Source organism: Mandrillus leucophaeus, unplaced genomic scaffold (genome assembly GCF_000951045.1).
Source record: "Mandrillus leucophaeus isolate KB7577 unplaced genomic scaffold, Mleu.le_1.0 Scaffold3, whole genome shotgun sequence".
In the NCBI taxonomy this organism is placed as follows: Eukaryota; Metazoa; Chordata; class Mammalia; order Primates; family Cercopithecidae; genus Mandrillus; species Mandrillus leucophaeus.
In genome coordinates, this window is record NW_012103142.1 from 11,112,277 (window position 1) to 11,126,681 (window position 14,405).

Genomic DNA, 14,405 nt, shown 5'->3' on the forward strand with positions numbered 1-14,405 from the left:
AAGACCCTAGGTGGCCTCTCTCAGGGATGTTTTATTTAAGTCTTTATTAACAAGTCAATAAAAATATTGTGCACAGTCAGATTGGGCAGGTCCCACGCAGGCTGGGGCAGGAGTATTTTGAGAAAGCCCCACAGGCGGTTCTGATCTGCACCCCTGCCTCTGCAGCTGAAGAGCCATTGAACCATAGGCTCGATGCTGGGGGAGAAAGAAAGTCAGCCCCCTGCCCACAGCCTGAACATGAGGCAGTGGCACAAACCCAAGATAGGTTAGGCCTCCGTGGTGGTTCTCAGTGGGTACCCTGGCATTTGGGAGAGGGCAATTCTTCCTTGTGGAGCATCCTCCCACACACTATTGTACAACCAGAAATATCCTCCTCTTGGGGTTGGCATGGCCCCAAGTTGAGAAGCTCTGAAAGTAATGTGAGATTCACGACACAGTTCAAGATAATGAGGCCGGGCACAGTGGCTCACGCTTGTAATCCCAGCACTTTGGGAGGCCGAGGCGGGTGGATCACCTGAGGTCAGGAGTTTGAGACCAGCCTGGCCAAAATGGTGAAACCCCGTCTCTACTAAAAATACAAAAATTAGCAGGGTGTGGTGGTGTGCACCTGTAAGCCTCAGGAGGCTGAGGCAGGAGAATAGCTTGAACCTGGGAGGTAGAAGTTACAGTGAGCCAAGATCATGCTACTGTACTCCAGTCTGGGTGACAGAGATTCCGTCTCAAAGGAAAAAAAGAAAAGATAATGACAGAAGAGATGTCCCAAGACAGGATCAATGCCCTTGGGGTAAAGTCAGATGGGACCCAGGCCCTGCCCAGCAGAGCTCACAGTCTCTTGGGGAGACAGATTGTGAACAGACATGAGGTTCACCCTGTGATGAGAGAGAGATACAAAGCACTAATCCTTGCAGGATGGGAAAGGCAGGCTACCTGCCCAAGGCAACAACCAACCTGTATCAGCCAGCAAAGGGTAGAAGGACAGGCTGTGTGTGGGGAGAGGTCCTATGGGGAGAGGCCACGTTCCGGGTGGGCCGTAAGGGTGGAATCTAAGATGGGGCTGGCGAGGGAAATGGGGAGACAGCCGTAGTCAGGCTGTGAGAGGCCTAGAGTATAGACCAAGGAGTGTGGACTTTGTTGTTGGGGCTGGGGAGTCACTGGAGTTTGTTGAGCTGGGACTAACAAGGCCATCTTGGGAGTGATGAAACCAGCCAGGCAGGCCTGGAGGGTAGTGGCAGAAGAGGCTGGAAAGCCCTCTGTAAACTCAAGGGCCAGTTGGGTGTGTTTGCCTGGAAGCAGCAGGAAGCAACCACTGGTTGTGAGCACTGGAGAGGCAAGAACAAAGCTTGCCTGAGGAAGATTAGCTTCCCTAGGGTGGCCCAGGAGAGAACGTTCCTTGCACAGAAACCCGAGTTTATTTTCTGCTTGTTTGTATTCCTGGAGCACGGTAAGCATTCAAAAACATTTGTTGAATGAATGAATGAATGAATGAATGAACTAACAAACGAACTAACAAAGCCTTGATAGGAAGTGAGGTTGGAGGGTGACAACCTAGAGGTAACTGGCCTGGCCCAAGGTGGGAGGGGTACTGCGGTCAGGTTTTGGGAGTCACACCCCACCCTGCCACTGGCATGGGGTTCTTGGGGGTCCAGTGGGGCTGGGCATTGAGCCCCATGAGGGGTGGCTTTGCAGGTCACGGATGGATCTGCCTGGCTCGCCCTCGCGCCAGGCCTGCTCCTCTCAGCCAGCCCAGATGCTGTCAGTGGACACAGGCCACGCTGACCGGCAGGCCAGTGGCCGCATGGACGTGTCAGCCTCTGTGGAGCAGGAGGCCCTAAGCAATGCCTTCCGCTCGGTGCCGCTGGCTGAGGAGGAGGACTTCGACAGCAAAGAGTGGGTCATCATTGACAAGGAGACGGAGCTCAAGGACTTCCCTCCGGGGGCTGAACCCAGCACGTCGGGCACCACGGACGAGGAGCCGGAGGAGCTGCGGCCATTGCCCGAGGAGGGCGAAGAGCGGCGGCGGCTGGGGGCAGAGCCCACTGTCCGGCCCCGGGGACGCAGCATGCAGGTGCTGGCCGAGGAGGACCTGCAGCATTTGCCGCCCCAGCCCCTGCCACCCCAGCTGAGCCAGGCCGATGGCCGTTCCGAGACGTCACAGCCCCCCACGCCTGGCAGCCCTTCCCACTCACCCCTGCACTCGGGACCCCGCCCTCGACGGAGAGAGTCGGACCCCACAGGCCCACAGAGACAGGTAAGGTTGGGCTTGTACCCCACTCCCCATCTCCAGACGCCCAGAGTCCTGGTGTGTAGGCCTGGGGTGCTCCACATGTGCTGGCACTACTGACCAGTAACCCAGCAGTCACAGGGCCGTGATGGAGGTAGACAGGCTTAAGGGTCTGAAACCATGTTTGGGGGGCAGACAAGGCTCCCCAGAGGAAGTGCCCTCTCAGTTCTGAGTTGAGTCTGGCACTGTGAGCAATTAAGCCAAGTGACAAGGCGGGAGAAGGGCCTCGCAGGCCACGGGTACAGTGTTTTGCACAGGCCGGGAGGGGGCGATCTGAGAGCACTGAGCTGATGGCACACTGCAGCAGCCAAGGCTGCGAGGTCAGCCCTGGGCCCCGCCACAGAGGGCCTTCAGGGCTACGCTAGGGGGTCGGGGCTTGATGCTGCAGGTTTGGTGAGCCACTGAAGGCTTTTAAAAAGGAGTGAAACATGATTACATTGGTACTGTTGAATGATCCTTGGGCTGCTGTGTGGAAAATGGATTGAAATGGCATGAAACGAGATGCAGGCAGGCCACGTGGCAGACAGTGGCAAAAGAGTGCCCCGGTGGCTTGGGCTGGGGTGGGGCTGTGGATGCGGGGCAAGGTGGATAGTGCTAAGGGTGTTGGGGATAGGCCAAGAGGCCTGTGATGGAGTGGGGGCCAGGGCTTCTCGTGTCTCGGCTGATGCTCTGAGTGGTTTTGAAGGGAGTGAGAATTTGGATTTAAATACAATGAACTGATCAGTGCAGTGACTCACGCCTGTAATCCCAGCACTTTGGGAGGCCAAGGTGGGCAGATCACCTGAGGTCAGGAGTTCGAGACCAGCCTGGCCAACATGGTGAAACCCCATCTTTACTAAAAACACAAAAAATTAGCCGGGTGTGGTGGTGCCTGCCTGTAATCCCAGCTACTTGGGAGGCTGAGGCACGAGAATTGCTTGAACCCAGGAGGCAGAGGTTGCAGTGAGCCAAGATTGTGCCATTGCACTCCAGCCTGGGTGACAGAGTGAGACCCTGACTCAAAATAAAATAAAATAAAATAAAAATAAAAATAAAATAAAATAAAATAGGCCAGGCTCGGTGGCTCATGCCTGTGATCCCAGCACTTTGGGAGGCCGAGGTGGGTGGGTCACAAGGTCAGGAGATCGAGACCATCCTGGCTAACATGGTGAAACCCCGTCTCTATTAAAAATACAAAAAATTAGCTGGGTGTGGTAGCAGGCGCCTGTAGTCCCAGTTACTCGGGAGGCTGAGGCAGGAGAATGGCGTGAACTCGGGAGGCAGAGCTTGCAGTGAGCCAATATCGTGCCACTGCACTCCAGCCGGGGCGACAGAGCGAGACTCCGTCTCACAAACAAAAAACAAAAAACAAAGAAAAACAATAAAATAAAATAAAATAAAAAATACAATGACCTCATGGAATCTAAGGGATTTCCATGTGTAGGTACCTGAGGCTCAGGAGTGGGATCGCAGCTGGAAATACAGATTTCAGGGTTTGGGAAACCATGGGAATGGGTGATGTTACCCAAGAGGACTGTACAGGGTGTGGAACCCAAAAGTGAGAGTGGAAGCTGAGAGGTGCTCACATCTAGGGGGAATGAGAGGAGAAAGAGCTCTGCATGATGAGTGAGAGGGAGAGGTCGGAGCATGGGAGGAGCATGGGGGAGAAGGTCCCCGAAATCAGGGCAGGAGATGTCTGGAGGGCAGCGGGGAGGACTGGGAAGGGGTTTCCATGATCAGGGCAGGTTTCATGGAGGAGGTGAGCTCTGAGAGCCAGGTGGATGGCCATGGGGAGAAGTGGAGCCAAGGCGAGAGAGACTATAGTTGAGCACAGGGACAGGTGTGTTGGGTGCCCTGGAAGGGCCCAGTCTGGCTGCAATGGCACCTCCTTGTGTGGGAGGACTGAGGAACAAGGCTGCAAGGGCAGGGAGGGGCCAGATGATGGCCAAATTGCAAATGTCTCATGCTATTTGGGTTATTTTCTTCTGACCAGGACAGGGTGTCAGAATAGGCAGACAGCCACTGACCTGGCCAGGCTTCGCTTGTGGGACAGAGGCTGACCTCTGACCTGGGAAATGGAGGAAAACTCTAGCACTGTGTGCCAAATGGGGTCCATGAACCCGCAGAGGGGCTGGAGAGAGTCATGGAGGGGATGCCGGAAGGGGCTCAGGGGCTGCGCCGCGTTCCACATAGTGGTCCCACGTTGGGGGCGTACACTCTTGGTGGCTCTGGGAGGTGCCCAGGTGTTGGGCCAGGGGCCAGTTCTACCACTTGCTCAGATCGGGAGGCCTTGCTTGGGATCACATGGGTGCCCTGGGAAAAGCAGCTGTGGGCAGGATTGCATTCAGACCCCATCTTATCTAGAAGTCCCTTCTAGAAGAAAGGACCTCTGAGCTGTGGTCCTGGGGAATATGCATCCCGGCCTTGCCTGGACACTGGAAACTGGGGGCTCAAAAAGTGGGGCCCGTGAGTCCTCACCCAGAGAGGCCCTAGCTGGCCTGAGTTGGAGGCACAGCCCTGGCAGACCTGGCAGTCACGCGGGCTGGTACCACTGTGTTGTAACTAGCCATTGATCCCACCACATCCAGCACCAGTCAGCAGGAGGGGGAGCAAAATGTGTTTGGGGTCCTTGCTCCACTCCCATTCATTCATCCACACTCACTGAGCATTTACTGTGTACCATGTACCACAGGCATCAGAGGCGACTTGCACAATAGGTTGTACCCGCAGAAAGTGCAGAGTCTAGGGAGGGTGACAGACAGTGTCAAGAGAGAAAGCCCAGAATTAAAGTCAGGAGACCGAGGTCTGGACCTGGCTCTGCCGTTCCCTTCCCAGTGACTGAGGGCCAGTCAGTGTCTCTTTCTGGGTCTCCAGGTGAGGGAGCTGAGGTTCTTCTGAAGTTCATCTCTAAAGTTTTTCTTACCTGCAGATTCCTACCTATGTCCTGGGACTTATCCTCACTTTGGGGAATTCTGGCCAAGAGGGTGGGGAGAGAGAGATTTGGTGGGATGGGGAAGCACAGGCCGATTCTATAATCAGTCAGTCTTGGGCTTGGGTCCTGCTTGTGACAGGGACAGGCACTACCTGTGTCAGCAAGAGATGAGCTGTGTGTGTCTTTGGGGGTGAGGTGTTTGTGCGTCTCAGGTTCCCCACAGTGTACAGAATCAAGGTTGGTTAGCATTCTGCCCCTGCGCATGTGTGTTTGTGTCAGTGGAGCTCGAGCCGTGCACTGGTGGATGGATGTGTCCATATGTATGTGCCTGCAGGTGGGTGCACATGTTACTGCATTTGTGTAGAATATGCAGCAGGTCTGCAAGTGTGTACAGAACCACAGATGCCTAGAATGTCAAAGCATTTCTATTGATGATAACAATTGGAGTAATAATTCTAATAATGACAACAATAGTTAGCACCGTCCTAAGCACTTTCATGTTTATATGTATATTCCTCACAACAACACTATGAAGAGGGAATCTTGATTTTAAAAGTAAGAAAACTAAGATTCATAGAAGCAAAGTTTTTAGCCCAGCTGGTGAGCACCAGCTGGTAAGTGTTAGCACCAGAACTTGAACCCAGGCAGTTCGTTCCGAGATCTGAGCTCTGAGCCATTCCGTCTGAGGTCTGTGAGGTTTTTTTTTTTTTTTGAGACGGAGTTTGGCTCTTGTTGCCCAGGCTGGAGTGCAATGGCGTGATCTCGGCTCACCACAACCTCCGCCTCCCAAGTTCAAGCAATTCTCCTGCCTCAGCCTCCCGAGTAGCTGGGATTACAGGCATGCACCACCACGCCTGGCTAATTTTGTATTTTTAGTAGAGACGGAGTTTCTCCATGTTGAGGCTGGTCTCGAACTCCTGACCTCAGGTGATCCACCTGCCTCAGCCTCCCAAAGTGCTGGGATTATAGGCGTGAGCCATTGCGCCTGGCCTGAGGTCTGTGAGTTTAACAGAAAGCATACAGGCCATAGAGAGCAGATGGTTTGTGCAGGATCAGAGAGAGCCTGGAGCGTGTGTGTGTGTGTGTGTGTGTGTGCTGTGTGCATACCCACTGTCTGGGCCACATCAGCAGGTGTGCCTGTGGGCATGTCAGTGTGCAGGGCAGCCTCTGTGTGTGTCTCTGGATGAACATATGGGGTATAACGTGTTTTGCCAAGTACTTCAGGACAGCGGGGTGAAGCAGAGATCTTCCTTCATCAAGTGTAGAGGAGCAGGAAGAAATGGACCAGCCTACTTTTTTCTTCTGTCTTTGGGCTGGCCTGAAGGAAGTGGTGAGCCCAGCCTGGGCCTATGGCAGGGCCTCCCAAATCTGGCTGCATCCTAGAATCACAGTTTTTGGGATTCTCCACCCACAGGCGGAGATTATGCGGCTTAGGGCAGGCAAGAACTGTCTGCTGAATTCCCTCTTCCCCGCCACCTTTTTGGAGGAGCCCTCTCTAGACCTAGCTCAATTTTCTCAGTGCCTGATGTGTGAACTTCCTCATAACACCAATCATTTAAACTATGAGCACCTACAACTCTGTCACCTGCACATGTGGGGAATGGGGAGGGAAACAGTGTGAAAGCAGGCACAATTGGGGCTATTTAAAAGTATCTGTTGTTCTTTGGTGATGGTGTGTGTGGGGGGGTTTTTTTTTTTCCCCACACACCTGGCTTTCTTCTCAAGGAAATTTAAGGTGCAAATTAGGAGTGGCGGGAAAAGCTAGGGCAAGGGTGAAGCAGGCTAGCAAGTGTGTGATTTGGGGGAGGGCTGTTTGCCTGCCTTTATCGGTTGTCTCTGGCCGATAGCACAGCAGGTCAGCAAGCCCTGAGTACACAGACACTGCCCGGCAGGCACCAAAGCATTTCCCTGCCACGTGCTGGACAGTGTGCTAGGGGCTGGGGGACAAAGATGAATAAAGCTGCCCAGTCCTGCCCTTTTGGAGCTCAAGGTCATAAGCGGTAGGGTGGAGATGCAAAGGTCTAGAAAGATGTTTACAATCCAGGTCCATCAGGGAGGTAACAGAGCACTCTTATCTGCTAGAAGCTGGGAGCTTGCAGGGGAGGGAGCTGGAGTGGTCTCACACAGGTGTAAAGACAAGCAGGTGGCCACAAGTGGTGCCCAGTCTGAAGGGCAAGAGCACGCTGGGATTCAATGTCATCCTATGAAAATCTGCCTGGCAGCTGAGCAAACTCTGGCTAGAATGTTAAGCCACCCACATGTGCTGTGAGAGGGGGTTTTGGGCAACAGTGGTGCCTCTGTTCCTTGGTCTCTCTGGGTGGGCCTTAGACCCCTAAACTTTAGTGCAGATGAGACTAGCTCAGAAGGATCCTAGACTTGGCCAAAAAGAAGATGAAAGGGAAAGCAAGGTGGGAGCAAAGCCAGTCCTATTAGAATGTTCTCCCTCTTCCCTACTCTGCTGGAGGCTCCATGCCAAGTCCCTTGTGCCCCCACCTGACAGCAGCAAGGGATGCTGGAGCTGAGTGTCGCAGGCCCCCTCCTTCCTGGAGGAGCTGGCCCAGTCAGTCCTTGTTGCCACTGTAAAAGCTATTTCAACTGGCCTCAGTCTCAGGAAGAGAGAGGGTCAGGCTGGGAGAGGTCTGGTAACACCCTGGGTGCCATTTCTGCCCCCACATATCTGGGACACATCCACTTCACTCGGAGGGCATGGGGACACAGGGCAGGATTCTTCCTGAAGGAGATGAGGCAGCAGCTCTGCCCAGCCCCGTACACAGGCTGCCTGGTGGCTCAGCCTTTGAGGGGGCAGGGGAAAAGCCACTTTCAAGAAAATACTTCAGTTTGCCCCTCCTCCTACGAGTCCATCCCTTCCCTCATTTGGAAGAGTGGCTCAGTGAAGATGTGCAGCATTTACTCTATGGCGGGTGCTGTTCCAAGTGCTGCATCTTATAACATTGAATCCTCACGACCACCCTTTGAGGTGGGCACCATTATGACCCCCATTTTACAGAGGAGGAAGCTGAGGCTCAGAGAGGTGCAGTAACTTGCTCAGATTTTAAGTGTTGGAATTGGGATTCAAACAGAGTAATTGGGCTCTAGAGTCCCACCTTATGCCGCATTGTCACCCAGATCCCAACACTTCCCTGTGATGGGACGGGGGTATCAAGGCGGAGGGTGTACAGGGAACGTTTCTGAGACCTAATGAGTAGCACGGAATCTAACTGGGGAGACAGGCAGCACACAGCTGTCAACACATGGCAAGGAACTCTCTCAGAGCACAGAGCCACCTTCCCAAGAGAAAGGGTTCCTCAGTCCAGAACAACCCTGAGCTAGGTAGGACTAAGCCGGGAAGGCTTCTCGGAGGAGGTGAGTGACCATGGTCTCCTTGCAGAGACCATAGTGTGATAAGTTCCAGAGAGGAGGAGGAGGGGGAAGGGCGTTGGAGGCCAGAGCCTAGATTCTGAGGCAGGACCTTGGGGCGGGTGGTTTGCACCCTCCTCCACCCTGCCTGACCCCGCCCACTTGCCCGGGACGCCGGCGTCGCAGGGGCTGTGAGCGGTGGGTGGCCCCGGAGACGGAGCTGTCGAGTCTGTGCCTGACACCTCTTTTCCCTCCACTCTCTTGGTCTCTTTCAGTTGGAGGAGGACAGACTCTCGGGGCACTCCCTCCCGCGGTACAGCCCCCTGCGACGACTGGCGTCCTCCGTGTTCTCCTCCTCCACGCTGGAGACGGAGCATTACCCTCACCCCGGCGGCGGCGGCTCCTCGGGCTCCTCCGGTTCCCTCATTCAGCGCAGCCGCTCGGCCGAGAGCAGCCCTGTGCGGGCGCCCCACCGGCGCCACGCGCCCCTCGCTGCTGGCAACCACAGACTCATGCCCTCGGTGCTCCGCATCTCGCGGTCCCAGCTGCAGCAGGTGTGGGCCCGGTTCACCCACAAGACCTAGGCTGGGCCCCCCCCCTCCTGGAGGGGGCAGGTGGGGGGGGGTGGGGAGCAGGCAGAGACCTTGGTTCCTTCCCAGGACGCAATAATCACACACTCACACCCATCCCACCCCATCATGCAATACAGCCCCCCTAGAACGTTGGCCCAAGGTACTGTAATACTCCCACCCCAAGCAGAGTCTCCGTCCCACCCCCGCATCAGCTCCCTTTGTAGGTGCCAGCCAAATGGTGCAGGGAGGGGTGGGGCTGGTGGTACAGTTTCCAGGACAGGGGCGCTCAGCTGGAGCCACTGGTGGGCCCGGAGTCCAGTAGAAAGTAAGGTGTCAGGGAGATGAGGCCTGCAGGGCCAGAGGCACTCTGGCATGGGCTTTGTTCTGTTTAATTTGTGATCTCTTGGCATGGCTGGGTCTGATCCACCCCGAGGGGCTGGCAGGAGACCAAGACCCTCCGTGTGTGTGTGTGTGTGTGTGTGTGTGTGTGTGTGTGTGTGCGCGCGCGCGCGCGCGCGGGGCTCTGTGTATGGGATGGAGACCAGGGCAGCCAGGTTTGGAATGTGGTGGGGAGTGTTTCAATGCTCAGCGATGGGGGGAGGCAGCCCTGTGACCTAGCGAGACTTTCCCAGGCCATTGTCATTGAGGACAGAGTTCCTTCCTCACACATCTTACCCCAGGAAGGCTCAGTCCATGGTAGGCTGCCCCTCCCCGAAGACACCTGTGCCATCACTCCCTGGTAGGATTGGATGTCTGTCCTCGGCTCCTCAGGAACTGAGGATGGACGAGAGGGACCTGGGATCCACCTCTCAAAGCAGGCTAGAACTGAGCAACGAGGAGACCCAGCTTAGAAGCAGTGGCAGCAAAGGTGGTTGTTAAGGATGAGGCGAGAAACCATGTATGTGCTTGTCAGCAAAACCAGTGTCTCAGGACAAATCCCAGGTGGGAGCAGCCCCACCTCTGCCCTTCTCAGAGGGTGACTCCTTCCTGTAGGTGCTCGGTGAGCCCCCAAGGGTGGTAGTGAAGACACAACAGAAGAGAGGCAGGTTGGATAGGGATCTGGACACTTGGGAGTGGGGAAGTGTCAGGATGTCAGCTTGCTCATGCCTCTTCTGCCCATTTCTCAGCCCCCAACTGTCACTGCAGGGAGCCCAAGGTTCCCTTTATTCATCCTGCCCATGTCAGCCAGCACCTTTGTTTCCCTGGGGAATGGGGTAGTAGCGAAGTGGATGCCAGAAAGGGCAGTGCCTGTATGGGGAGGGGAGGAGGCCCGAAGATTTGCAAAATGTTTATTTCAGTGAGACTGCGTCTGTATGTTTGCTTGTGTGCATGCGCGTACACTTGTGCGTAAGAGTGTGCTTACGAATGAGCGTTTGTGCATGTGGAAGGGCTGCCATGGATGAATGCTCAGGCTGTGCACTGTGTAATTCCAGGAAGTGCCATTTATGCAGACCTCAACGTGACTGGCACGTGCCCAAGTTGCACAGTGCTGTATGAGTGTGTGTATGCATGTGTGTGTTAGGGAGCCAGAAAGATGTCTATGCAGTCATTGGTAGTTTCCTATGTACCTACTCTCATCCCAGCTTCACTCTTCTACCCCTCTCTCCCCATAACTTCTGCTTGGCCCATCAATCCCCTAGATGTCTCTGGTTAGAGTAGAGGCCTCAGGGCCCTGGCCCCAGCCTGGGGGTGCTGTAAGTGTGGTGGGCAGTGCCCTGGAGCCAAACTGTCCACACAGAGGACCACCATGGCTCATCCACACCATCCACATAAGCCACTCCATAGCCACACACTCTTTTCCCCAAAATCTTTCTTTGTAAGTCATTTTATTTATTTGTTTATTTGCTTATTTATTTATTTATTTATTTTTGAGGATGTCTGGGCCAAGAGCACCTTCTCCATCTGGCAACAAAAGCCAGATTTGGGTTCTAATACTGGTGTACCGCCCCCACCCCATCTCAGCTGCTCATTTTTGAATCTCCCCAAACCCAAGCCTCTGTTGCCCTCCAGGCTGTTTTGGACGGCTTTGCACCCTGCTCAGGCAGTAGGCAGGAGAGGGTCAAGGTGGACCCTTTGAGAAGGGACAGAAAACAAAAAGCACAAAGGTGCGGGGGTGAGGCTGAACAGTGGCCCCACTCCCCTCCTGCTGGCACTGCCTCCCCCAGCCCTGTCCTCTTGCCCTCCTCCCATCCACCCCAGGTAGTGGCAGGAGGTGAAGTGAAGGGAGCCTGCCCGCCATCTGCTCCGTAAGTCAGTAGCAATGTGGGCAGGGACCCCCGCCCCCCCAATCTGGGGTTGGATGAAACCAAGCACTCTGTGATCCAGCATTCCCTTCTAGAGAGTTCCACTACCCAACCCTGAGCACTGCTCCATCTCAGTGACCCTGAGGTACTCTAAGATCCCAAAGTGCCTTGTGATATATCAAAGATGACGGCACTGGCTTCAGCCTCATTTTAGCATTACGTACATATTACTGTTTCCAACACCTTTGGAAGTGGGAGATCCTGCAGCAATGAGAAGGTGGCTGAGTTTTCAAATAGACACCCCCCACCTCAGAACTGACACCTGTGGGAGAGGGTGTGTCCTTTGAAGCAAGGCCATGGTTCAAAGCATGTTGTCCTTTAGGGGGACATCTTTTTGTTTATCCTCCATGGTGGAGGGGAGAGTGTTTTGTAAGCCATAAAGCTCTGAGCTCACAGGTGATCTTAATAATATTATTATCTTTTCTGGGTAGCTCTGACTCTTGGAAATTGTTAAGGTCATCTAAGCCACTTGTGTTGAATCAAGTTCACGTGAAGCACAGCAGAGTTTCACATGGTTTGGGTCGCGTTGCCAGTCGCCGGTTCCCAGGCGAGGTGGGGATGCTGTGAGCCTGCAATATTGTCACTCTTGTTTTCTGAAGCATTTCCCAAGAGGAGGCCAGAATGTTTCAAGATTGATACCCTGCTTGGGGAAAGTGCGTAGCCTCTTCGGGGTCAGCTTTGAAAAGAGACAGCTGTCTTTGTTGTATTTTGAAAGTGGTGTTTTCGCACTTGATAGTCTCACTCTGCATTTAGTGGTGGCTTACAATTATTTGTGATTTTATTCAACAGCCACTGGCACACAGTGCTTATTATGTGCCAGGCAGTGATCTAAGCACTTTACAACATTAACTCATTTAAACCTCATAATAGCTTATGAGGTAGATCCCAGTATTATCTGCATTTAACAAATTAATCAGAATATTTTATTTACCAGAATATATAAAAAACCCACCCATGCCAAATAATTGGAGGTCGTGTTTGACAGGAGTTTGTGAAACGTCTTGGTCTGTGTGTGCTGGTTGGTTGATTGTCCTTTGCGGTGGGCTCCCTGCTCGGTCTATAGAGAAGAGGGGAGTTGTCAGCAAGCCATATTTTCCTTCCTTTCCCATTCCCACCTTGCCATGGGGTGGCATCCAGATGGGAGTCACTCCAGAGTACTGGGGTTGATTGAAATGGCTGAACCCTGTCTCTCCAGAGACCTCCAACCCCTCAGTCCCACATGGCCCCAAGCAGCCCACAGCAGCTCTGGGGATCAGGTGGGCAGAGGAGGAGTTAGTGTGAGAAAGCAGGAGCTCCAAAACCTGACCTCAGTGGGATTGGTGAGGTCCTAGGGGTCAGGCTGACAGATGGGAAGACACTGGCATCTATGGGCACCGAATGGGTGTCACCAACTCACACATCAACAAGAGCCAAACAGTGTCAGGGAAGTGGCAGGTTCAGGGACTGTGGTAAACAGGGGAACTCCCACGCCCTTACCGTCCTCAGCTCAACCAATTGTTGCCACTATCTTCTAATTTTTATTTGAAGTCTCCCAATTTTTAATTGTTGGCATCTAATTTTAAAAAGAAAAATCACTGTATGAACCAAACCAAAATGGTTTACAGGCAGAGGTGACCCAAACTCATTTTGCAACCACTGTGAGCCTGAGGACTTCCCGCACCACCCTCTGTCCAGGGCTGCAGCACTCAAAGGTGACAGCGTTCTTGTCCAGGAACTCGAACTTGGCCAGTGGGGATGTGTAGTGTGTGCTGTGTGTATGCATGTGGTGTGCATAAGTGCCTGAATGAGTGCGGGGGCCAGTGGACCTTTTTGTGGTGAGTGGGGGCCTCCTGGTGGGACTAGTATTTTCTCCATGGGAGAGGGACCCTGGGTCTGTGACAAATGCGCTAGTAAATTTTCGATAACTTAATATACATCCCCCACACACTCAAGGCAGCTTGGGTCACAGCAATAACCACTGAACACTCTCATCCCAATCGCTAACATCCTGAACCCAATGATATCCCTTTGCATTTCCAGTTTTGGGGAAAACAGACACAGCCCTCCCTGCCCAGTGGGTGGGGGATGGTGGCACCTCTGAGCCATGCTGGTCCCAGGACCCCCGGACTCGGACTCGCTCTCTCTTCTGCCCTGCCTAGTTCCCTTTTTCTGGGGAGGGGTGGTGCTGTCTTGCTCAGGCAGTGGTGGGGGGAGCCTTGGGCCCCTGGGTAGGCAGAAGGAGCTGTGTAAATGTATCTATATGGAGTGGGCAGTGGAGGGGACCCTGCTTGGGGAGGGTGTGGCTCTGACCGGGGGTGGGGGTAAGTCCAGTTGTGTGTGGGGAGCTTGGAAAATGCTGTATCCTCTGCTGTCCTTGGGTTGATGTGGTACTTGGGGATGGAAGTGTAGATCTCTCAGGAGGGCCTGAGGCCCATCCCACCCTACCCCAAACTCCACTTAGACCTGGGACACATTCAACTCAAGAGTCAGGAACCAGCCCACCCTCCACACAGTCAGCCCCTGAAAATGTCAAGCATCCTTCTTCCTAAGGGAGAGGCTCCAGGTCTGAGGGCCACACCCCTCCAATATCCCTCTGGTTCCCCACACGCCATCCAGTGGGCGTCACAGCCCAGGAGGCCCCGAGCCTGCGTGCCCGTTTCCTCCAAATGAGGGGTGGGGAAGGGGTGGAGAGGAGAGGGAAATGGAGCCCACAGGACTCCTTCCTAGAACCTACCTAGACTCTCCTCCACTCGGCTCCACCTTCAGTCCCACCACGCACCCTCCCTCCCTGCACAGGCTGTGGGGGCGGGCAGTGGGGTCCACATGGCCAATCATTAACCGGCCCTCACACACTCACACTCACACTCACAGCCACACTCACACACTCTCCCTCCGTAGCTGCGCGCACTTCGCCCACTCTCCGGACCCTGCACTAGCAGCCCTGGCCCGGAGCGCACGAGGACTGCGCAGCCGGACCCCCGCAGGTCCCCAAACCAGGGCCC

At 54.3% G+C, this 14,405-nt stretch overlaps 1 protein-coding gene across 1 annotated transcript in view; it reads left to right on the plus strand.

The window, feature by feature from the left end:
* TTBK1 (tau tubulin kinase 1) overlaps window positions 1-14,405 on the plus strand; it is a 42,750-nt gene that overhangs the window by 14,980 nt on the left and 13,365 nt on the right. Inside the window, exon 12 of the mRNA XM_011986769.1 lies at window positions 1,687-2,248. Coding sequence (XP_011842159.1) covers window positions 1,687-2,248 — 562 coding nt within the window. The remainder of the gene's footprint in view (window positions 1-1,686; window positions 2,249-14,405) is intronic.